This window comes from Microcaecilia unicolor, chromosome 5, assembly GCF_901765095.1.
Source record: "Microcaecilia unicolor chromosome 5, aMicUni1.1, whole genome shotgun sequence".
Classification (NCBI taxonomy): Eukaryota; Metazoa; Chordata; class Amphibia; order Gymnophiona; family Siphonopidae; genus Microcaecilia; species Microcaecilia unicolor.
This window is the reverse complement of record NC_044035.1, coordinates 77,005,824-77,032,012: the sequence shown is the minus strand read 5'-3', so window position 1 is coordinate 77,032,012 and position 26,189 is coordinate 77,005,824. Positions and strand designations below refer to the sequence as shown.

The following is a 26,189-nucleotide window of genomic DNA, read 5'->3' as shown; positions in this document are numbered from 1 at the left end:
TAGAGGTAAAGAAAAATATTGAAACTTTCCCAAAGCACCAGCAGATTATACCAGTGAGTTCACTGGAAAAGCCTAGCTTTTCTCTCTCTCCATCTGCTGGTAGGAGGGAATAACAGACTTTCACCCTCACAAAACATGGAATTGTGGGTTACACCCATCTACCAGCAAGTAGAGAGGTAGAGGAAAACCAAGCTAGGACAGCAAGCAGCTAGGTCAGTATTTACACTAACAAAGCAAAAAATATAATGATAACTATAAAGAAATTCTCCTTCCTCACATGAAGAATTAACACATTCAACAAGTATAACACCAAATAGTAAACTGGAGAAGTAAATCTAAACAGAAAAACAATTAGGGCGGGTTTCTGTTGTAATTAAATGAAAATTCAGGTAAGACAAAATTTTTTCCTTTCTTGTCGTTAACAGATGAGGCCAGAAATTTTGGGATGTAGCAAAGCAGTCCTCAAGAAAGATAGGAAAAACTCCAGCTGAAAGCTCCAAGGTGCCAAAAGAAGCTTTTATTCTAGCCTAAATATCCAACCTATAGTGTTGGAAAAGCATATAAATGTTGGAAAAATCATATGAAGAGAAGACTATGTGGCTGATCTGCAAGTTTCATTTAAAAAAAAAACCACACACACACACAAACGCGATTCCGCCCACAACATGGATAGTGCCCTTGTATGGCACAGGCAGCTGCTTCCCAGCCAGAATACAAGCCAAAGAAATTATTTCTTTGAGCCAACAAGAGATTGCAGCCATAGAAATTAAATGGAACCTGGCACACATTGAAAAATCACAAAGGCTTCATCTCCTTGGTATAGTCTTCTCATCAAATAAAATGCAGAAATACCTTACAAAGGAAAGAGGGCGGAACAGTTTTGATGGACACTCCAGCCTCTGTGAAATGTATGATCCCTACACAAGAGGGCTTGAAGTTCAGAAATCCTCTGAGCAGATGCAATAGCCACCAGAAAAAGATCTTTTAAGATAGACTTGGAAATCGCAGACAGAATTTTTGGAAAGACTTGAGGACCAGGTTGAAATTCAATTCTTGACAAATAACTCAAAGAAGAGGCTCTAAGTGATTGACCCCTTTTTAAAAAATGAACACTGTTCAGGTGCACAGCTAGGGAAGAATTTTGAAGCCGCCGTGTAAAAAAAAGCTAGCGAAGCTACCTGCACTTTCAACAAATTCAAAGTTAATCCCTTTTTAAAACCTACTTGCAAGGTGGCGAAAGTTTGAGGTAACAAAGATTGGAAAGGAGCAGCAGTCCTTTTTGAATGCCATACTTCAAACACTCCAAATTCTCACATAGGCTCATCAAGGTAGAATGTTTGCTGGCATGGAGCAGAGTGCTGAAAACCTCCTCTCAATAACAACCTTTCTTCCTCAACTTCTACTGTTCCAACAGCCAAGCCACCATAAAACCAAAATGAGATGGATCTGTCATCTGAATAGGCCCCAGAGAAAGTAAACCTGTGAGAAGCAGCCTTCTAGGCATGTCCGCTGCTACAAGAATCATCTAATCCGGATGATGAAAAATTATCTGGCGCACCCTGCCAATCATTAGCCAAGGGGGAAATACATAAAGTAGAGATGTCTCATGGCTGAAGAAGAGCATCCAATCCTTTTGAACTGTACTCAAGTATGATACCTTTGCATTGTATTTGGAGGCCATGAGATCCAGAAATGGACGTGATTAGAGCGAAAGGCCTCAATGGAGAGTTCTACTCAGATAATCTGCGTGAACATTCAAGTTTCCTGCAATGTGAAAGGTAGAAATCATTGGAAAATGCTTTTTCCACCCATTTAAACAAAAGTTGAGCTTCTAGAGCCAATTGAGCACTCTTTGTTCTCCCATGTCTGTTTATGTTATCCACCGTCACACTGACCAGATTTCCCCTAAACAGAAAAAGACGACTGATTACCCACAGAGACTGAATGAGATCATAGCCTCTGAGCTGTATGGTGGAGACAATGAGCCCCCCAACTCAATAGACTCACATCAGTCATCACCACTATCCTCTGCGGGGTAGCTAGCGATAGGCCTTGACAAAGGCTACTCAACTGAAACCATCACAACAAGCTGAGATTTGACAGAGGGGACTACAAGAGATATTTTGCAGCCTTGAGACATGGAAGATCAGGGACTGCTGAAGAGGATGCATGTGGGCCCTTTCTCATGGTATAAAATCTAAGGTGGCTGCCATGGAACCGAGAACTTGTACATAATTCCAACCACGAGGACTCAATCTCACATTCATCTCTTGTTGTGTGTCCCGAGTTCCGGAAGGAATACTTTTGCTTGCTTGGTATCGAAGCAAACTCCAAAGTACTCTATATTCTGAGAAGAAACCAGCTGATTTCTGTGAAAGTTGAGGTTCCAACCTAGGACTGCAAAGAGGAATTGCCCAAGGTTACCTGAATCCTCTCTTGAAATGTGAAAGCTCTTATCAACCAGTCATCAAGAAAGGGATGAACTCTAATCTTTGTCCTCTGATCTCTTTGTGACGGAGGAAGGTGCTCTGACTACTCTTTACCTTGGAGAAGGCTCTTGGTGCTAAGCCTCCCCAGTCCCAACCATGTCCTTCCTTACCTCCTTCCTACTGCCCCTCCACCACCGTTGCCACTTTTAATAACCAACAGTGGTTTGAACTAAGTGAAGACTTATGTTTTACTCTGGTAATTGTTGAGTTTTAGCTATCGCCTAAATCTTTAACTAACTTCTACAGTCTTCCCCAAAGATAAGCCTATCCTAAAACAAAAGTTTGGTAAGCCTTCCCTTAGAAGTGGAGTCTGCTACCAATGACGAAGCCACAAGCAATACCCTGCAATCACTATCAAGGCCATTTCCTTAGGAGAAGCCCTGAGGAGGTCTGAGCGAGTCCGTTAAGTAAGCTAAACACAACACTATGCAGGACAAATAGAAAGGAAGTGAGGAGCTTGAGTCACCCAGTGAATCGGTTGCCTATTGTACCTGGCTAAAGGTAAGCCCTAGCTGCATACAAACTATAAAATGATCAATGAAGGAACAAATGCATTAACTTCAAATGAAAGCTTGAGGGCGGATTCCAACTTTCTATTCCGAGTACCTTTGAGGGCAATGTCACACACAAGAGGAAGAGCTGTGTTCTTAGTGACCGCTACTACCAAAGAATCAACTTCTCCAATTCTTCTGGAATAGGATACAAATAACTACCCTGAGATTGGCACCAGCAGTAGTCCATTGTGCAGAAATAAATTTCCACATCGTTTCATGCACCAGGAAGGACTTCCGATGCTTCTTAGTACCCGCCATGATAGGGTGAAAGGTGGCAGAAGACAGGACAAGGGAGAGATGTAGAGAATTTCCAAGGACTTTAGTAATGAAAGCAGGTAACTCTTCCTAGTAGAACATCCTAACTGCTGTGGGATCACCAGCTTCATCAGCAGTTATCCTCTAAAAACTCTAGCACAAGAAGGTGCATAGATACTGCCGACAGAATCCTCAGACTGTGATAGGGAAGGAAAAGGCTCCGTGTCCACATCTGCTAGGATATCCAAACACCTCTTCTCTGAAACCCAATCTGGCTGAAGTTATTGAGGAGTATTAAGATCCGCAACAGGCTGAGCTCTTTTTAACTGGTGTAGCAGGAGTATAAACTCAGAAAAAGGCACCCGAGAATCTGAATTAGAGGCCAAGCCAGCAGGAAGAGCAGAAAATGGAGCAAGATCTGAAGTTAGGCAAGTAGGATGAAGCATAAGGAAAAGATGCTCTGTCGATATGAGAGGCGCACGGGAATCCAAAAATATCAGGTGTTCCCATGGTCTGTGAAGGATCTGAAACCAGAGCCTGAATGAGCTAGCAGAGCCCGCCATACTTTTCAGCAACTCTGTAGCCGTCTGCAAAGTTAAACAGCTGGCACAGTGACCAAATGCTGCTCTTCATACATCGTAAAGGAAGCAGCATTTGACCACTTCAGCCATCAGAAGAAATTAAAAACCATAGCAGTCCAACAAGCTGAGCTATGCAAGGAAAAGCAGAGAAATTTAAAACCATAGCAGTCCAACAAGCTGAGCTATGCAAGGAAAAGCAGAGAAATTTAAAACCATAGCAGTCCAACAAGCTAAGCTATGCAAGGAAAAGCAGAGAAATTTAAAGATGTACTCACTGGGCTCAGGCAAACCTTACCACAGCTAAAGAGGAATCAGTGAAAGTTTCTCCGACAGATTTCCTTCAGCACACCACTGAAAGTGAGGAAAGAGAAACTTGGGGGCAGGTGTACCCCTAAGTAGGCACGTAATCCAGCCTAAACACCCAAGCTCAATTGGACCAGGAAACCCAGAACAGGAGCTAAAAGAAACTAGACTCCACAAAAGACCAGGGAGCTGCTGGGAGAATTGTCTACCACCTGTAGGGAGATAGAGGAATACTGACTGACCTAGCTGCTCACCATCTTATATAGTGGAGCTCAGGTTTTTTCCACCTGCTGGTAGACAGACATAACTCAATTTCTAGACATCTGTTGTTCACAAGGAAGAACCACTTGAAAGGCGCAATTCTGTAATAGCTATGAACCCCTTTCCTATTTGGGGAGTGCTTTCATTTCTCTTCCATCTCCCAGCTCATGCAAAAATTATTTTCTACAGCAGAATTAACCACCTCCCCTTTTGTTACTAAATGCAGCTTTACAGTCCTCCACCCCTGACCGGATTCTGCTACTAGTTATCCTGGAAACAAGCAGACCAGGCTTACTCACAAAGGGGGAAGAAGTTGTAGACTGCACGGAGAAATGCGAGACTTTTTAATCTCTGATAAATGTTTGGATGTTAGCCATCCTTCTAGCTTCCAGAAAAATTTGTAGAATCCCAAAAAAAACGCCAGGGTCAATCTCCTGAGTGCATTGACAGCATCGCCCCTAAACACTAGACTCTAGGTATGTTCTTAGCTTGCCAATGTCTTAATCTAACCCATCCCATAGCAACAGATATTGGTTGGCAGTACACATAGCAAACAATAAGCAAGCAGCACAATTCAGTATGAAAAAGTTTCATCGTAGAAATAATAACATGAAATATAACCAAACAACAAAGTGCAGTACATTAAAGCTAGAGAATTATTTTAATTCGTGTGTGTTGGGGTGGGGTGGAGTGGGGCAGCAGAAGTGTCTTATTGGATAATTTTCTCTTTTAGTCAGCTACAGTGTTCTGCAGCAGACCCACAGGTATTCCAGAACCTGGGAGGGAACCAGGTGACTCTTGCCCCGATTCACAACCCAGCCCAGGGTCTCTATCCAAGAGATAACCTATGAAGTAGCCAGGTCAGCCTCTGCAGATGAATCCGTCCAAATCAGCCAATCATCCAGGTAAGGATGTATCCTGATCTCCAAGCGATGCAGATAAACTGTAACCACCACCATAACTCTAGAAAAAGGTGGGGGGGGGGGGGGGATGTCTGTATAAATACGCCATTACAACACACTAGACACTTTGAAAATACTTTGGTAGTTCAAGCGAGGCCAAATAGCAGAACATAGTACTGGTAGTAATATTTACCTACCCAATTTCTGAGATACCTCCTGTGACTGGAAAGTATCGACAAGTAGATTAGGCATCCTTCAAGTCCTAAGAACATAGCCAATCGTTTTCCTGAATCATGGGGAAAAGGGCGACCAAGAAAATCATCCTGAACTTCTTTGAGCAGGGATTTATTCAGGGCTCTTAGGTCTAGGATGGGACGAAATCCACCTACTCTTCTTGGGCATAAGGAAGTACATTATTGCCACACTGGGCCAGACCAAAGGTCCATTAAGCCCAGTATCCTGTTTCCAACAGTGGCCAATCCAGGTCACAAATACCTGGCAAGATCCCAGAAAAGCTCAATACATTTTATGATGCTTATCCCAGAAATACACAACAATAGTAGGACAAAACTTGTATGTGGCAATATATATCTTATAGGCTGTAGAGGTTATCTCATAGCATTTTTAGCGACTGTGTATATCAGCGTATCATATGCCTCACACGTCTGCAATTGTAATCATAGACTACCTCCAGCCAGCCAGTAGTTTCGTGTTATATTTAGACTTTTAATTGAAACGTACTGCTGTCTCAAAAACTTAACATTATTGCACACATAAAAAGCAAATAATGCACCAATTCGACTTAACTTAAGGGCTCCAGACTTTATGTGTTGTCTTCGGTAGTGAAAGTTCAACAGTTTGCATCCCAAATTTGTGGAGCCCTTATCGGCAACTCCGTTGTTGTGGTAAGCCCGACAGGACCCTGTTTCGCGGTCTCAAGCTTTGTCAAGGGCAAAAACCTCTATAAAACGGAGAAAACATATTTAGTTAAAAAACATCCGACCTAACATAACTTATTTGCTAGAAAATAGGCGTATGGACTTACAGCAACAGTGTCTTCTATCTGAATCGCCAAACTAGAAATGGCGTTGGCGTTCATATTATATCTGTTATAAGCTCCACCTATCGACGCTACGTCTCAAACAGCTGATCCGTGTAGCGGAAGGAATTTAAAGAGACAGGTCTAATAAAAAATAAACATTTAAACCTTATAGTTCTAATTTCGACAAAAAGATAATCAAACCCCATACTGTTCCTTTTGAAACACCATCTCTTGATACTGCATCTTGAACCGCTCATTATTGTGGCGAATATAATTAAAAGAAACAATTCCAATGGAGATGAGCATTCAAACCTTGTGGTTCCAGTGTGTTCAGATTAAAAATCCATTGTGTTTCTTTTTGTAATAATAGTCTGTTGATATTACCCCCGCGGGAACTTAGGGTGACATGATCAATCGCCATACATTTCAAAGATTCACAAGAATGTTGTTGTGTGATGCAATGATGAACAAGGGGGGCTCCAATGTTGCGGGCTGAAATTCTTGATCTGTGTTCTATCATTCTTTCATTAAGAGATCTGTTTGTTTTCCCAATATATACCTTGTTGCAAGGGCATATAACATAGTAGATAACATGTGGGGTCCGGCAGTTTGTTTGATGTTTAAGAGAAATAGTCCGGCCATTATGATAAAAATCAGTGGTCTCTATGGTCAGTGGGCAAGTTTTGCATCCATTTCTATTGCATTACTTGTGTCCACCCTCCATATTGGAACCTATGGTGGTGCAAACTGACAAATCTGTAGGGCTTAGAATTTCCTTAAGATTACGTGCCCGAGAGAAGGCCATCCTGAGGCGGTGATCTTCAAAAACAGGGTGAGCTCGCATAATGTCCCAATGTTGTCTTATAATGTGGGCAGCTGTTTCACCACCTTGCATATATTTCATAATGAAAGTCATGGCTGGATCTTCTTGTGCATCCAATGTCTTTGAAGGATATGGTTACTGTGTGCCCGTCATATATCAAAGACACCAACCATTTCTTAAAAATTCTAAGCGATACACATATTCCACATTCCCGGTGTATAATGGCCACTTTTGATATCAAATCCCTGTACACAATGATCCCACAAGAAGAGCTAATTGAGGTAATATTCACACTATTGGAGGAGAGACAAAGTCCACACGAAGTTCCCACAAAATTTTTGATGTCATTATTGAGGGTAGCGTTGTGCAAGAATTTTTTTAAATTCAGGAATAGCTTATACCTTCAAATTTCTGGTGTCGCGATGGGAGCCACTTTCGCTCCAACATTGGCGAACTTATATATGGCCGCATTTGAGAATAGATGGCTATATACTTCCCCACATAGACATAACATCATAATATGGCGTAGATACATTGATGACATCTTTGTTTTATGGAAGGGCACTTCTAGTGAACTAATGGATTTTCAGGTATGGTTGAATAAGTGCCACCCACGGATTCAATTTACTGCATCTTTCTCTGAGACGAATATCCATTTTTTGGATACAGAAATCATTTTAAGAGCAGGCTGCTTTCAAACGAAAGTACATATCAAACCAACTGATAGAAACACGATGTTGGAGTATGGCAGTTGTCACCCTAAAAATCTTAAACACAGTTTGCCGTTTTCGCAATTTTTACGTTTCAAACGAATTTGCACTGATGAACACGATTTTCGCCAACAGGCTAACACATTGGGTTCCAAATTACTGCAGCGCAATTACCCCAAAGCGGTTCTAAAAAATGCTTATACAAGAGCCAAATACCTAAATCGGGACTTACTTTTACAAGAAAAGACATTGGATGCACAAGAAGATCCAGCCATGACTTTCATTATGAAATATATGCAAGGTGGTGAAACAGCTGCCCACATTATAAGACAACATTGGGACATTATGCGAGCTCACCCTGTTTTTGAAGATCACCGCCTCAGGATGGCCTTCTCTCGGGCACGTAATCTTAAGGAAATTCTAAGCCCTACAGATTTGTCAGTTTGCACCACCATAGGTTCCAATATGGAGGGTGGACACAAGAAATGCAATAGAAATGGATGCAAAACTTGCCCACTGACCATAGAGACCACTGATTTTTATCATAATGGCCGGACTATTTCTCTTAAACATCAAACAAACTGCCGGACCCCACATGTTATCTACTATGTTATATGCCCTTGCAACAAGGTATATATTGGGAAAACAAACAGATCTCTTAATGAAAGAATGATAGAACACAGATCAAGAATTTCAGCCCGCAACATTGGAGCCCCCCTTGTTCATCATTGCATCACACAACAACATTCTTGTGAATCTTTGAAATGTATGGCGATTGATCATGTCACCCTAAGTTCCCGCGGGGGTAATATCAACAGACTATTATTACAAAAAGAAACACAATGGATTTTTAATCTGAACACACTGGAACCACAAGGTTTGAATGCTCATCTCCATTGGAATTGTTTCTTTTAATTATATTCGCCACAATAATGAGCGGTTCAAGATGCAGTATCAAGAGATGGTGTTTCAAAAGGAACAGTATGGGGTTTGATTATCTTTTTGTCGAAATTAGAACTATAAGGTTTAAATGTTTATTTTTTATTAGACCTGTCTCTTTAAATTCCTTCCGCTACACGGATCAGCTGTTTGAGACGTAGCGTCGATAGGTGGAGCTTATAACAGATATAATATGAACGCCAACGCCATTTCTAGTTTGGCGATTCAGATAGAAGACACTGTTGCTGTAAGTCCATACGCCTATTTTCTAGCAAATAAGTTATGTTAGGTCGGATGTTTTTTAACTAAATATGTTTTCTCCGTTTTATAGAGGTTTTTGCCCTTGACAAAGCTTGAGACCGCGAAACAGGGTCCTGTCGGGCTTACCACAACAACGGAGTTGCCGATAAGGGCTCCACAAATTTGGGATGCAAACTGTTGAACTTTCACTACCGAAGACAACACATAAAGTCTGGAGCCCTTAAGTTAAGTCGAATTGGTGCATTATTTGCTTTTTATGTGTGCAATAATGTTAAGTTTTTGAGACAGCAGTACGTTTCAATTAAAAGTCTAAATATAACACGAAACTACTGGCTGGCTGGAGGTAGTCTATGATTACAATTGCAGACGTGTGAGGCATATGATACGCTGATATACACAGTCGCTAAAAATGCTATGAGATAACCTCTACAGCCTATAAGATATATATTGCCACATACAAGTTTTGTCCTACTATTGTTGTGTATTCATACAGAGCCCTCTTGGGAACAAAACATAGCCATTGATTTTGTATTTGTATATATCCCAGAAATAAGCAGTGGATTTTCCAAGTCAATTTAATAATGGTCTAAGGAATTTTCCTTTAGGAAGCTGTCCAGAACCTTTTTAAACCCCGCTAAGCTAACTACTTTTACCACATTCTCTGGCAAAGACTTTCAGAGTTTACCTACACGCTGAGTGAAGAAACATTTTCTCCAATTCTTACTAAATTTACTACATTGTAGCTTCATCGCATGCCCCCTAGTCCTAGTAATTTTGGAAAGAGTAAGCAAACGATTCACGTCTACTCAACCTACTCGTTTTATAGACCTCTATCATATCTCCCCTCAGCCGTCTTCTCCAAGCTGAAGAGCCCTAGAAGCTTCAGCCTTTCCTCATAGAGAAGTCATCCCATCCCCTTTATCATTTTCATCACCCTACAATGTACTTTTTCTAATTCCACTATATCTATTTTTTGAGATGTGGCGACCAGAACTGAACACAATATTCGAGGTGCAGTTGCACTATGGACCGAAACATAGGCATTATAATGTCGTCACTTTTGTTTTCCATTCCTTTAATAATACCTAACATTCTGTTTGCTTTCTTAACCGGCGCAGCACACCAAGCAGAGCATTTCAACGTATCAACGATGACGACGAGATACCTTTCTTGGTCTGTGACTCCTAACCTGGAACCTTGCATTACGAAGCTATAGTTCGGGTTCCTCTTTCCCATATGCATCACTTTGCACTTGCTCACATTAAACGTCATCTGCCATTTAGACGCCCAGTCTCCCAGTCTCGTAAGGTCCCCTTGTACATAAGTACAATAGTACTGCCATACTGGGAAAGACCAAAAGGTCCATCAAGCCCAGCATCCTGTTACCAACAGTGGCCAATCCAGGTCACAAATACCTGGCAAGATCCCAAAAAGGGTACAAAACATTTTATACTGCGTATCCCAGAAATAGTGGGTTTTCCCCTAGTCCATTTAATAATGGTCTATGAACTTTTCCTTTAGGAAGCCATCCAAACCTTTTTTTAAGTTCTGCTAAACTAACCGCCTTTACCACAATCTCTGGCAACGAATTCCACAGTTTAATTACAGGTTGAGTGAAGAAAAATTTTCTCCAATTCGTTTTAAATTTACTACATTGTAGCTTCATCGCATGCTCCCTAGTCCTAGTATTTTTGGAAAGCGTAAACAGACCAGTTCAACTCCACTCATCATTTTACAGACCTCTATCATATCTCCCTTCAGCCACTTTTTCTCCAAGCTGAAGAGCCCTAGCCGCTTTAGCCTTTCCTCATAGGGAAGTTGTCCCATCCCCTTTATCATTTTCGTCGCCCTTCTCTGCACCTTTTCTAATTCCACTATATCTTTTTTGAGATGCGGCAACCAGAATTGAACACAATATTCAAGGTGCGATCGCACCATGGAGTGATACAAAGGCATTATAACGTCCTCATTTTTGTTTTCCATTCCTTTCCTAATAATAGACAACATTCTATTTGCTTACTTAGACGCAGCAGCACACTGAGCAGAAGGTTTTAACGTATCATCGACAATTCCTAGATCCCTTCATTGGTCTGTGACTCCTAACGTGGAACCTTGCATGACATAGCTGTAATTCGGGTTCCTCTTTCCCACATGCATCACTTTGCACTTGCTCACATTAAACGTCATCTGCCATTTGGACGCCCAGTCTCCCAAGGTCTTTTAATTTTTCACAATCCTCCTGCAATTTAATGACTTTGAATTACTTTGTGTCATCAGAAAATTTAATTACCTCATTAGTTACTACCATCTCTAGGTCATTTATAAATATGTTAAAAAAAAGCAGCAGGCCCAGCACAGACCCCTGGGTAACCCCACTAACTACCCTCCTCCATTGAGAATACAGACCATTTAACCTTACTCTCTGTTTTCTATCTTTTAACCAGTTTTTAATCCACAATAGAACACTACCTCCTATCCCATGACTCTCCAATTTCCTCTGGAGTCTTTCATGAGGTACTCTGTCAAAAGCCTTCTGAAAATCCAGATACACAATATCAACCGGCTCCCCTTTATCCGCATTTGTTCACCCCTTCAAAGAAATGTAGTAGATTGGTGAGGCAAGGATTTCCCTTCACTAAATCCATGTTGACTGTCTCATTAATCCATGCTTTTGAATATGCTCTGTAATTTTTTTCTTTATAATAGTCTCTACCATTTTGCCTGGCCCAGACGTCACACTCACTGGTCTATAATTTCCCAGATCTCCTCTGGAACCTTTTTTAAAAATCGGTGTTACATTGGCCACCTTCCAATTTTCCGGTACCATGCTCAGTTTTAAGGATAAATTACATATCACTAACAATAGCTCTCCAAGCTCATTTTTCAGTTCTATCAGCACTCTGGGACGTATACCATCCAGTCCAGGAGATTTGCAACTCTTCAGTTTGTAGAACTGCCCCATTACATCCTCCAGGTTTACAGAGAATTCATTAAGTTCCTCCTACTCGTCAGCTTCGAATACAATTTCTGCACCAGTATCCCACCCAAATCTTCCTCGGTGAAGACCGAAGCAAAGAATTAATTTAATCTCTCCGCTACAGCTTTGTCTTCCCTGATCGCCCCTTTTACTCCTCGGTCATCTATCGGTCCAACAGATTCTTTTGCCAGCTTCCTGATTTTAATATACCTAAAACATTTTTGACTATGTGTTTTTGCCACCAACGCAATCATTTATTCAAAGTCCCTCTTAGCCTTCCTTATCAGTGCTTTGGAATTAACTTGACATTCTTTATGCTGTTTCTTATTATTTTCAGTTGGTTCCTTCTTCCATTTTCTGAAGGATTTTCTTTTAGCTCTAATAGCTTCCTTCACCTCACTTTTTAACCACGCCGGCTGTCGTTTGGTCTTCCATCCTCTTTTTTTAATACGCGGAATATATTTGGCCTGGGCTTCCAGCATGGTGTTTTTGAACAGCATCCACGCCCGATGTAAATTTTTGACCCTCACAGTCGCTCCTTAAGTTTTTTTTTTCACTGTTCTTCTCATTTTATCATAGTCTCCTTTTTTAAAGTTAAACGTTAATGTATTTGATATCCTATGTATACTAACTTCAAAGCTAATATCAAATCCCATCATATTATGATCATTGTTATCAAGCAGCCTCAGCACCATTACCTCCCGCACCAGATCATGCGCTCCACTAAGGACTAGGTCTAGAATTTTTCCTTCTCTCGTCGGCTCCTGTACCAGCTGGTCAATAAAGCTGTCCTTGATTTCATCAACAAATTTTACCACCCTAGTGTACCTGATGTTACATTTACCCAGTCAATATCGGGTAATTGAAATCACCATTATTGTGTTGCCCAGTTTGTTTGCGTCCCTAATTTCCTTTAGCATTTCTGCATCCGTCTGTTCATCCTGGCCAGGCGGACAGTAGTACACTCCTATCACTATCCTTTTCCCCTTTACACATGGAATTTCAATCCACAGTGATTCCAACAAGTGTTTTGTTTCCTGCAGAATTTTCAATCTATTTGATTCAAGGCTACCCCTCTACCAATTCGATCCACCCTATCACTATGATATAATTTGTACCCCGGTATGACAGTGTCCCACTGGTTATCCTCCTTCCACCAGGTCTCAGAGATGCCTATTATATCTAACTTTTCACTCAGTGCAATATATTCTAACTCTCCCATCTTATTTCTTAGGCTCCTGGCATTCACATATAGACATTTCAAACTATGTTTGTTGTTCCTATTTACATCATACTTAGTACGTGACAGTATTAATTTGCAATGCTTTGTCTGATTTTTATTTAAGGACACCTGATCTACTATGGTCTCTTTTGCAACCTCACTAATCAGGATACCCTATCTTCCCTGTTTTGTGATATCTTTGAAAGATACCTTATCCCGAAACATGCGCTTTTGAGCGACTGTCAACCTTCCCCTCATTTCTAGTTTAAAAGCTGCTCTAGCTCCTTTTTAAATGCCGATGCCAGCAGCCTGGTCCCACCCTGGTTAAGGTGGAGCCCATCCTTTTGGAATAGGCCCCCCCTTCCCCAGAATGTTGCCCAGTTCCCAACAAATCTAAAACCCTCCTAATTTTTCACAATCCTCTCGCAATTTAACAACTTTGAATTACTTTGTGTCGTCAGCAAATTTAAATTACCTCACTAGTTACTCCCATCTCTAGATCATTTATAAATATGTTAAAAAGCAGCAGTTCCAGCACAGACCCCTGAGGAACCCCACTATCTACCCTTCTCCACTGAGAATACTGACCATTTAACCCTACTCTCTGTTTTCTATCTTTTAACCAGTTTTTAATCTACAATAGGACACTACCTCCTATCCCATGACTCTCCAATTTCCTCTGGAGTCATTTATGAGGTACCTGGAATAGAATCCGTTCTTGCCCTGATGGTATGGGTTCAACCACACTGACCTGTAGAAGGGCTGTGATTTCCTCTATAAGTACCTGCTTGTGCTGAGAGCTGGTTTACGAAACCCTCAGTGGGCAATAAGAACTCGGTCGGAAGTTACATGTGTTGGTGAAAATTGAGCATCCTCCTACCAGTAAGCCAGCCAGGTCGGTTAATTTGAGCATGGCTATGCTCTCCTGGAGCCAGTCAGAAGCTTGTCCCTTGCTTCAACTGGGGAGCCGGCTGGGGCTTCTGAGGGTGGGAATGGCAAGGCCAAGCACGCTGGGCCCGAGGGTTCTAGGCAGAGCAAGAAGGTGGTGGAAACCTACGCCTCCAAAAGTAATACGGTTGTCACCTAGGCCCACTCAAAAATCTCCTAGAAAAGGAGGCTGCAGCTGGAGGTTTCCGAGAGAGTTTGTATGGCATCTGTAGGTTTCTTGATAAGGTCTGCTACCTCCTCTACCTTATCTGCAAATAGATGTCATCTCGGCAAAGAATGTCTGCCAACCTCGCCTGAACCACTGGTTCCATGTCAGAGACATGCAGCCATGAACATCTGCTCATCCCCACACCCATGTCAGACCGGCTGGGTGCTGTATCAAAAGAATCATATGCTCCCCTGGCCAGATATTTTTGATACTCCAGCTGCTTACTATACAGTTAGCAAAGCTCTGCAGCCTGCTCTCGTTGCAGAGAATCCACGAGATAGTGAACTGTGGACCAAAGACTGCAAAGTACAGGCTTGTGTAAAGCTGGTAGGACTGGATGCAGGCAAGCATCAAGGCCTAAAAAGCTTTCCACACAAATCTGTCCAGTGTCCAAGCCTCTCTACTTGGGAGTGCCGAAGCACGAGTCCTGGAACTCCTAGCTTGTAAGCTGAATGTGCCTGCAATTTCCCCTGAAGCAGTTCCAGCGAAACAGGAGCCCCTGTAGGGAATGATAGAAATTTATGATGTGGAGACTGGCGTTTGGCTTATTTAAATAGATAAGTGCCTGGGTTCACTGTTATTATATTGTGAAAGTGTGGTTTTGTTGGCAACATGGAATATGGACTAGACACTATTTTCAACATCTGGACTCAATTACAAACATCTATTAAATATTACAAGTCAAAAAATACTGGTACTGCAGTTTTGGTGTCACTTTTGAGCCTTGGGAATAATATTTTGTACAGAAACTGAGATTTTATGACCAGTGATTGAAATAAGCTCCAATCTGTGTGTGGTGGTTGTGAACATTTTTGACTGAGGTCTTTTTACTCCATTTCTTTTTCTTGAGTAATTTTAAAGTTCTTACAGAAAGTTCAGTTGAATTGTTTCTAAAGCTCAACGTACTCCAAACAGTGAGTGGTTTGGGAGTTGGGGGGGGGGGGGGGGGTTGGAGGTTAACATAAGTAAAAACCTGGGAAAGCAGACATGAAAACTTCTGGGACCATGAAGGGAAAATTAGGTTCTTACCATGTTAATTTTCTTTCCTTTAGTCATAGCAGATGAAGCCATTACGTATGGGTTGTGTCCATCAACCAGCAGGGGGAGATAGAGAGCACTCAACTTTTCACAGTGCCTCATTGCCAGCTAGCTCCACTGCCTCTTCAGTATGGCAAACCGCAATGGGAATAACATGAACTTTCCTCACAGCGAACGATGGCCCCTTAACAAGGGCATAAACTCAAAAAAGGAGGGAATGAACTCATCCTCCTGGAGGGAATAAACTCGTCCTCCACTTTGTATAAATGGAGGGAATACTCGCATCCTCCTGGAGGGAATAAACTCATCCTCCCAAAACATGAACTGGAGGGAATAACTCATCCTCCTATAACTGTAACAAGAATCCTGAAGACTGTTTTCCGACTCCCCAAGGAAGGAAGGAATATAACTTCAGGAAACAAGAACAGCACCTAAAATCAGAATCACTGCAATACAGACAATCATACAGGGAGGGCTCATGGCTTCATCTGCTATGACTAAAGGAAAGAAAATTACCAAGGTAAGAACCTAATTTTCCCTTCCTTGTAATCAAGCAGATTAAGCCATTACGTATGGGACGTAACAAAGCAATCCCTAAATAGGGTGGGAACAAGCCACACCACGCGCTAGCACCTGTGCTCCAAAACACGCATCCCTCCTGGCAGCCACACCCAGCCTGCAATGTCAGGCAAAAGAGAGCTTAGAAGCCCATGTTGCAGCACTGCAAATCTCATGAAGAGACAGTGCTCCAGTTTCCGCCCAGGAAGAGGAAATCGCTCTTGTGGAATGTGCCTTAAAGGCTTCAGGGGGAGCCCAGCCAGACAGCAGATATGCTGAAAAGATAGCTTCTTTGAGCCAATGGGCAATATTGGCTTTAGACGCTGAAGACCCTCTGCGAGGACCTGCAAACAGCACAAAAAGATGATCAGAGGTCCTGAAAGAATTTGTAATTCGCAGATACTGCAACAGAGTCCTGCGCATATCCAAAAGGTGCAACTGCCCAAATAAATCTGGAAACTCCTCCTCCACAAAGGAGGGAAGAAAAACAGGCTGGTTTAGGTGAAACACTAAAACCACCTTAGGCATGACTGAAGGCACGGTCCGAACCGTGACCCCTAACTCTGAGAATTGCAGAAAAGGGTCTCTACAGGACAGCGCCTGGAGCTCTGACACCCGTCTCGCCGAAGTAATGGCCACTAAAAACACGGCCTTCAGTGTCAAATCTTTCTCTGAAGCACGCCGAAGCGGCTCAAAGGGGTTCCAAGCTGGACAAGGTGCCCGCACGGGAGGACGGCGCCGAAGCACCCCTCTAAGAAACCGTGCCACATCTGGATGAGCAGCTAAGGACACGCCTTCAACCTTGCCACGCAGGGAGGCCAATGCTGCCACTTGCACCCGCAGGGAATTATAGGCCAAGCCTTTGTGTACACCATCCTGCAAAAAATCCAGAATCGGCGAGACAGGAGCCCACAACGGAGAAAGCGCTCTTGAAACACACTAGACTTCAAACTGGCGCCAAATTCTGGCATAAGCCACGGAAGTGGAGCGCTTATGGGCCTGCAGCAGAGTGGAAATTACCTTGAGTAGCCTCTCTCTCTCAATTGCGCCCTCTCAATCGCCATGCCATAAGACCAATGCTGCAGGCGTCCTCCATGGCCACCGGACCCTGTGACAACAGGTGCAGAACCAGAGGTAACGGAAAGGGAGCCTCCAACAGCATCTGTCGGAGGTCCGCATACCAAGGCCTCCTGGGCCAATCCAGGGCGATGAGCACCACTTCTCCTGGATGCAGCCGAATCTGCAGGAGCACTCGCCCTATCAAGGGCCATGGAGGGAACACATACAGCAAGCCCAGGGGCCAGGGTTGAGCCAAGGCATCCAACCCAGCAGAGAAAGGATCCCTCCGTCTGCTGAAGAAGCACGGGACTTTGGCATTAGAACTGGCCGCCATAAGATCCATCACGGGCTTGCCCCATTTGGCACATATCTGCAGGAATACATAGTCTGCTAGTTCCCACTCCGCTGGATCGATCTGATGCCTGCTTAGATAGTCGGCTTGCACGTTGCTCTGACCTGCAATGTGAGCTGCTGACAGGGACTGTAGATGCAGCTCGGCCCAGTAGCAAATTTGCTCGGCCTGTGCGGCTAGAGCTCTACACTGAGTGCCGCCTTGTCAATTTATGTAGGCCACTGCTGTCGTGTTGTCCGACCACTCGGACAGCCAATCCTTCCAGGGTCACTTGAAAGGCCAGAAGAGCCAGAAACACCGCTTTCAACTCCAGGCAGTTGATAGACCACTCCGACTCGTCCCGCATCCACAGACCCTGGGCATGCTTCCCCTGGCAATGTGCGTCCCAGCCCTTCAGGCTGGCATCTGTCACCACTAGGCACCAATCGGGGAGCGCCAGCGGCATTCCCCGCCGCAACATGCTGTCTGAGAGCCACCACTCCATATTGAGGCGGGCCGCAGGGTGCCAAGAAAGTCTGCACTGATAACCCTGAGATACTGGAGACCATCGTTGAAGTAGAGAATACTGGCTCTCAGGTGCGCTCTCGCCCATGGCACCACTTCCAAGGTGGCCGTCATCGATCCCAACAGCTGGACAATGTCCCAAGCTCGTAGGCGGGGCATCCTCAGGAGCAGACGGACCTGATTCTGAAGCTTGCACCACCTTTGCTCGGGAAGAAACACATAGCCCGAGGCTGTGTCGAACCTGGCCCCCAAATATTCTAGAGATTGCGAGGGGTCATGTGACTTTTGGCCATATTGACGACCCACCCAGAGATTGAAGGACTGAAACCACTCTGGCTGTAGCTAGATGACTCTCTTTTTCTGAGTCTACTCTGATGAGCCAGTCGTCTAGGTACGGGTGATCCCGGATACCCTCTCGCCTGAGAAAGGCAGCCACTACCACCATTACCTTGGAGAGGGTTCGGGAAGCTGTGGCGAGGCCAAAAGGCAAGGCCCGAAACTGGAAATGCTTTCCCAACACCGCAAACCGCAGAAACTTCTGCTGCGGGGGCCAAATTGGTATGTGCAAGTAAGCTTCTTTCAGGTCCAGAGACGTGAGAAACTCTCCTGGCTGTACCGCCGCAATGACGGAGCTCAGGGTTTCCATGTGACAATGCCGCACTCTTAAGGACTTGTTTAGCTCTTTTAAGTCCAGGATCGGGCGAAAAGACCCGCCTTTTCGTGGCACCACAAAGTAAATGGAGTAGCGGCCTAGACCTTGTTCGGCGGGAGGCACCGGGGTCACAGCCCCTATCTGGCACAGACTGTGCAAAGTCTCCTCTACCGCCGCCCGTTTGGCGGCAGAACCGCATCGGGACTCCACAAACATCTCTCACCGGGGTATCGAATTCTATTCGGAATCTGTCTCCGATCAGGTCCAAGACCCACTGATCTGCGGAGATTTTGGCCCACTCCTCGAAAAAGAGGGAAAGTCTTCCTCCGATGACAGGAAACGAGGAGGGAGCCGGCGCACCATCATTGAGAGGGTCGCCCCTGAACTCCAGGCCTTGAACCGGCAGCTGCGGAACGCTTGTCCGAGCAAAAGGAGTTTCTCTGCTGAAAGCGGGCACGCGAAGTGAACCCAGCAGCACGCCCCGGGCAGTACCTTCTAGCTTCACGGAAGCCTGACCCTTAGAGGAAGGCTTCGGCCTATCTTCGGTCAAGCGCTAAGGTTTGGAATCCCTCAGGCCTTTAACAATGTTTTCCAGCTCCTCACCAAACAGGAGAAGGCATTGAAAGGGCAACTTCACCAACCTTTGCTTAGAGGCCATGTCCTCCGCCCAATGTCGTAGCCAAAGAGTGTGGCGAGCCGCCACTGCTACAGCCATTTGTTTAGCCGAAGCTCTGACCATATCATAAAGGGCGTCAGCCAAAAAGGACAAGGCCGACTCCAGCCGCGGAGCCACTTCAGATAAGGTCTTCACTCCATCACCTGGCTGTTCCACTGCCTGCTGTAACCAAGCCAGGCAAGCTCTAGCAGCATAACAACTGCATGCAGACGCCCGAACAGTGAGACCTGCCAAATCCAAGGACCGCTTCAGAGCTGACTCAAGCCTGCGGTCTTGAATATCCTTCAGGGCAACACCTCCTTCAACAGGGAGGGTAGTTCTCTTTGTCACAGCCGTGACCAGGGCATCCACTTTAGGCATTGCAAAGCGAGCCAAGTGTTCCTCACTCAGAGGGTATAATTGCCCCATAGTCCTGGCAACCTTCAAAGGTCCCTTGGGGTCAGCCCATTGAGCCGAAATAAGCTGTTGGATGGAGTCATGCAAAGGAAAGGCTCGAGCAGGTTTTCTGGTACTAGCCATCCTTGGATTAACAGAGGAGGCTGTGCCACTCCCAGGATCTTCAATCGAGAGGGCTTGTAAGGCATCTGAAATAAGCACTGGCAGCTCCTCGCGGTGGAAAATCCTCACCGCAGACGGATCATCAAGCTTCTGTGGCAATTCTGCACCCGACTCTGGCTCCTCAGCCCAAGAAGTTCTGTCAGACCCCTCAGAATCCTCATAGCACGACCACGGTGGAGAAAAGGGGGGTGCGCCACACTCAGAAGGGGAATTAGCCCTTCTGCATTTATCAGGAGGATAAGAAACAGGCAAAGCCAACTCCAAAAGGCCAGGATCCACCGGGGGGGGGGGGGGGGGGGGCAGGCAGAGGGTCCAAAGATCCCTGTGGAAGAGCTCTTTTAAGCATCCCTATGCAGCATTAAAACAAAATCAGGGGAGAAAACCGCTCCCTGACCGCCCGGATCCTGCCCAGGGCTATCAGCTCTATTATTAGCCTCACTCAGAGGACCCCCCCCCCCCCCCCCCCAGATTCAGGGCTCTCCGTCGCAACGGAGGCCGCACCATGTGGAAAATCCAAAATGGTGTCCGCTGCCAGCTCAGAGCACGAAAGATCGCCACTCGCCATGCTCGGGCCGGCTCTACCGTCTGTACAGCACGAATTACAGAGCCCCGCTGCTGATTTGCGCTTGCCACATTTAGAACAGCGCTTTACAGTCTCTGCAGCCATCACTGAAAACGGCGGTAAAATTCAAAAATGACTGTTCACGCCAAAAACGTCCCAATCGTGGGCCCACCCCGGAGGAGTCAGAAAACACTCTTACCTCACTAGACCGAGTATCACAGCTCCGGTCCTGCAGAAGAATCTCAAGAAATAAACCTCTATTCCAAGATCGCTGCGCTAAAGCGCGACGCGACTAATTATTTATTTATTTATTTAACGCTGTGAGGAAAGCAGAGGCAAAAAGAGGTAAATAAAACCACTCCGGAGGCTCAGATAAGTGGGAAAGGCAGGGAAAGGCGAACTAATGTGCCTGCATCCACTGAGTGGCAAAGGACAGGGAAAAGCAAGCTAATATGTCCACATCCATGGGGGCATGGGTAAGGCAGGGAAAGGGCTGACCTATGTGCCTTCAAAGTGAAGCTGCTATAGCCTCTAACACCCCGGCTAACAACTGGCAAGCCAGGAGCCACCCCCAGGCAGATTTTTGATGGAACTCGAAGAAGCTGCAGCCACCCTGCTTGGGGAGATATTGAAGAGGCAGTGGAGCTAGCTGGCCATGAGGCACTGTGAAAAGTTGAGTGCTATCTCCCCCTGCTGGTTGATGGACACAACCCATACGTAATGGCTTCATCTGCTTGATGACAAGGAAGCATAGATTAAACGCTAAAAATGGCAGCTGAATTTATACATTTTGGTGGTAGGATCCACAGGCAAAATACAGACCAATATAAGATGTGGCATTATAGAAGATTAGGCATCAACACATTGTCAAGGGAATTCGTGATATGGCCAGATTGAAAAATTGAAAAACCCCTGGCAGAAGATAATCTACCAAAAGTAAAATGAGATCTTCAGGTCATCTACCGAGACACTTGTGAATCAGATTAGCTAATTTTAGTAATGGAAAAAATATAGAGGCAAAATAAGAGTACAGACTGGCAAGTTCACTTTATTAAACAGAATGATTCAGAAACGTGGGCAAATAGGAAAGTTGAGAACAGAAAGAACACAAAAATTCAGGTAAATCATACAATGTGTCTTATTGCTTATTCTTGTCCCTGTTGAACACAAAAACTCGGGTAAAGCATGCAATGTGTCTTATTGCTTATTCTTGTCCCCATTGAATGGCCCAAAACGAAAGGAAAACAAAAAGTAAAATTAAAAAAAAAAAAAAAAAAAAACATGGGAAACAAAATTAACATCTTTGGCATGCATACCCTAATGAAAACTACAAGCTTGTCACAAAGTAATGCCAGTAAAGTATCTTATTACTTTTTAATTAAAAAGACTATGCCTCAGCTACAATCCTGGAGGAACAGTACTTCATAGGATGGCTTCTCTGGCACACTTAACACATGATGTAGAAATATTACCTCAATACTTATTAGACACAACCACATTAAAAAAAAGGCAAGTTTACTCACACTACAAAAAAAAATAACTGATTTAAGTAGTCCTTGCAAAAGTGGATTACAGAACTAGGAAAAAAGTGTGCCTTTGTTGAAGGTAGCACACAGTGTTGCTTTTACAGTTAGTCACGAATATTTTGCTATATAGAAAACACATTTCTGCCACAGGAAACTCCTAGGATCAACCTCAAACAAACCTAAAAAGAATTTATTTTGGTGAGGAGTAAAATAAAAACAAATATAGAGGGGCCTGTTCACCAAAGCACAGTAAACTTACTAAGTAACATTTACAGCACTTACCTCATGCTAATTCACAAAGTAATTACTTTCTGCAGCAGGGTGCAGAAATAGAGTGGAGAGTTTGCAAGTTATGGATATGGATAGCGCTTGTAATTAGTGCACGGTAAGTTACCATGCACTAATACAGCTGCAAATAATGAAGATGCACCTATTATGACCCTACATTATTTATTTATAAGATGCTTAATATACCACCTAAGGAGGGGACGGGACGACGTTCAAGGCAGTTTACACACTAAGTTGAAAGAAAAGCAACACCAATAATAAAACAGGCTAGGAAAAGATAAGGAAAAATAGTGGCATGCAAGCAGCATCCAGAACCAATATTATCCATTTGCACCTGTTCCCCCCCTCCCCCCCACGCAACCTCTCTTAAATGTCTAGTAGGGAGCAACAGCCCGGGTTCCAAAATGGCACCTCTAACCCCTTGCAGTAATCTCATGGTCCTACTACCAGCAGCCAGAGGTGCTATTTTGAACCCAGGCTGACAACAGAGCTAGAGCATCCCAGGTATTACTCCTGCCCTCGGAGACCCTCAGAACTGGGCAGGGGCAAGAGGAGCAAAATTCTTAAAGCTATTTCTATGGCCCCTTAGGACATTGCTATTAGCCCAGATGCAACCACACTATTAGCAATACATTATCACCTATGTTTACTAAGGTGCGTTATGGGCACACTAGCTTAACATGCATAAATGGTTTATGCACGTTAAACGCCAATGTGCCCATAGAAATGTATAGGCACGTTTACATTTAACGCGCTTTAAATTTAAAGGTGCGTTAGAAACACTAACACCGGAGTGGAGGAGTGGCCTTGTGGTTTGAGCACTGGTCTTGCAATCCAGAGGTGGCCGGTTCAAATCCCACTGCTGCTCCTTGTGATCTTGAGCAAGTCACTTAACCCTCCGTTCCCTCAAGTACAAACTTAAATTGTGAGCTCTCCTGGGACAGAGAAATATCCCGAGTACCTGACTGTAACTCACCTTGAGCTACTACTGAAAAAGGTGTGAGCAAAATCTAAATAAACAAACACCACACCTTAGTAAACATACCCCTATGTATGGTAACTGTACAGGCAAATGCTGGCCATACAGTTACTGCACAAGTTTGTGTTCAAGTTTTGTAGTTACCATTTGTTAATTGCAAAATTTAGCTTTAGTAAATAGGCCCCAAAATTGAAAAACACTTGATCACAAAAATTAAAGTTACTAAAAGTTTACTACAAAAATGTATCAAAAATCTAGAAACAGCCATTATTCAAATATATCTAAAACTACTGTAATTTGGTATGCTTGCATAATTTAATTCAATTTATGACATAAAAAGGACTAAAAGCTATTTATTGCTACCAGAGGGTCTCTAATAAAAGATACCACAACTATTTAAAAAATAACCTGAAAACTTGATTTCATTGGTTCCTCAATTAATTCAAAGATTTTCCTCTGCTAATCTATTAATACAGAAGTCACTAGAAGTTCAGTTTGCATATGCATTTAGAAAACTATCATGAAAATAAATAATGGCATTGGCTTTGTGGGGAAAGTTTAATAAATAATCCACTATTTTCTTTAATGCACGACCCTGATAAGATTTAAATATGCTTCTGTGCAATCATATCATTAAAAGGGAATGGGGAAAGTGAAATGGGACTTCATATACCGCCTTTCTGAGGTTTTTGTTTGCAACTACATTCAAAGTGGTTTACATGTATTCAGGTACTTATTTTGTACCAGGGGCAGTGGAGGATTAAGTGACTTGGCCAGAGTCACAAGGAGCTGCAGTGGGAATTGAACTCAGTTCCCCAGGATCAAAGTCCACCGCACTAACCACCAGATTACTCCTCCACTCCACTAAAATTATCAACCTTCCAGACTCATACATTTCAGAATTGGTTTAAAGAGTAAAGGGGAAATGGGACTTAATATACCGCCTGTGGTTTTTAGCAACCACATTCAAAGCGGTTTACTTATTTGTAGCTGAGGCAATGGCGAGTTAAGTAGCTTGCCCAGAGTCACGTGGGGCTGCAGTGGGAATCGAACCCGGTTCCTCGGGATCTAAGTCCTGCACTAACCACACCGCTACTAGTCCTCCACTCCAATGCAAAAATAATTGACACTCACCTACCTAAGAGCCTTCTTCGTAATGTTTATTACGCACATATACACTTCACTTCCACAATTTAATAATAAAGTCAAAAGCTACAACACACTTAAAACGGCATAACTAAACTACACTCCAAACAACCATTAAAACAACAAAAGAAAAAAGTTTTCACAACGTAACACCCACTAAGTGAAGCTACTGTCCACATTGGATAGTACGGCCTGCTCACCGGAAACTCCCCAACCCCCGAAAAACAATGCCTTGAAACAACCAGACACCAACCTGGAAACTGCCATAATAGACAACCAAAGCCTCGATCTCGCCTTAGGCCAGTCTTCACCACCAAAAGGAAGCGCATTTACTTGCTGAAAGACTTTTACCGGGTTCAACAGAGCCCGCGAGGCCTAGTCATTCAGGGAACTGGCACCCTCTATCTTCACTGTCTTAATTCCCGGCTTCAGACAAGCAGCTTTTCTCTTTAATGCGACCATTCCCTGCACACCAGTCGCTACCTAAACAATATTGGTCTGTTTAATGCCGATACTATCCCTCGGAGCAACAACGAAATCCCAGGAAACCACGAAAAATAAGTAAAGAATATATTTTATCATCCACAGAGAAGAACCAGACGTTTGGTTTTATATGAGCAGCCATCTTGTATTTATTCCTTCCACCATGGTAGCCGCTTTGTCATTGGCTACATCGGCTACACAAAGCCAATCAGAAGAAGCGTTGTAAGTGGACGGAGAAGGCGGATTGACAAGGATTCAGCGATTGAGAGGGCTATGTACTAGGGGGGGTGGGAGGATCTTGGCCGCGCTAGTCTGCAGCAGTTAGTATACTAGCTTGGGTAAAGTCAAGGTACCCGTCCACGGTTTTTTCCCAGATTTGTTAGTTCAGGTCTAAGAAAAAAGGGGAGGAAAAGACTGACAGTGACAACACCCAGAAGACAGTCAAAAAATGTATTGTTAGTCCTGTAAAATATATATATCACCTTATATTATTTATCAACCTTTATTTGCATGCATTCGAGTAGATTAACGTAGCAGTTACACAGTCTTTTAGCTGTAGTAAGACAGGGTTAGTTCTGCTTAAAGGTACTTTTCAATTACTTTGTACTACTGGACACTAAAGCTTCTTAAGCTGGTTGAACTGCTATATAAGCCCTTTTGACATTCTATGAATGCACAATTAGACCACTTTTTACTATCATCACCTTTTTTACTATTTGCCTGTTAAAGGGAAAGCGGATGAGATTTGGAATACCGCCTTTCTATGTTTACTCTCAAAGTGACTTTATATAGCGGTATTTAATTTTGTACATGGGGCAATGGAGGGTTAAGTAACTTGCCCAGAGTTACAAGGAGATGCAATTATTTTTATGTAAATTTACTAAAAATAGCTAAGTTCAAAAGGGGTTTTCCTTTTCAGAATTAAACTTAGAAGTTCAACATTACTTAAAACAGGCTTAGGATGATGAATGTAAACACCAGAAAGCAGAGCAATAATGATCATGTTATCAATGAAACAGAACTATACATTGGACAGTAGCCAACCTCATGAGGGAACATTATTTTACTGGCTGTTTAAAATATGTGGGCTTTCAGCAAACCAAACAGTGGCACACCATGGGGCTCCCGAACCAGCCTTTACATTCGCACCCCAATACACAGCATATGGCAAAAGGCCATGGTTTTGGGTTGTTTTGATTTTTTTTTTTTTTTACCTTCCAGCTCCTCGTCCTGTGCCACCCTCATGCTGGCTGGCCCCATCCCAACACACCTCTCCCAGTCTGTATTCTAATGGAAGCAAAACACATAAAATGGTTTTATGAACATTCTTGTG

At 43.6% G+C, this 26,189-nt stretch overlaps 1 protein-coding gene across 1 annotated transcript in view; it reads right to left on the bottom strand.

Moving 5' to 3' along the window:
* BTAF1 (B-TFIID TATA-box binding protein associated factor 1) overlaps window positions 1-24,986 on the bottom strand; it is a 620,170-nt gene extending 595,184 nt beyond the window's left edge. The window contains 1 exon segment of the mRNA XM_030204965.1: window positions 24,627-24,986. Coding sequence (XP_030060825.1) covers window positions 24,627-24,640 — 14 coding nt within the window. The 5' untranslated portion in view covers window positions 24,641-24,986.
* Window positions 24,987-26,189: the final 1,203 nt, after the last annotated feature.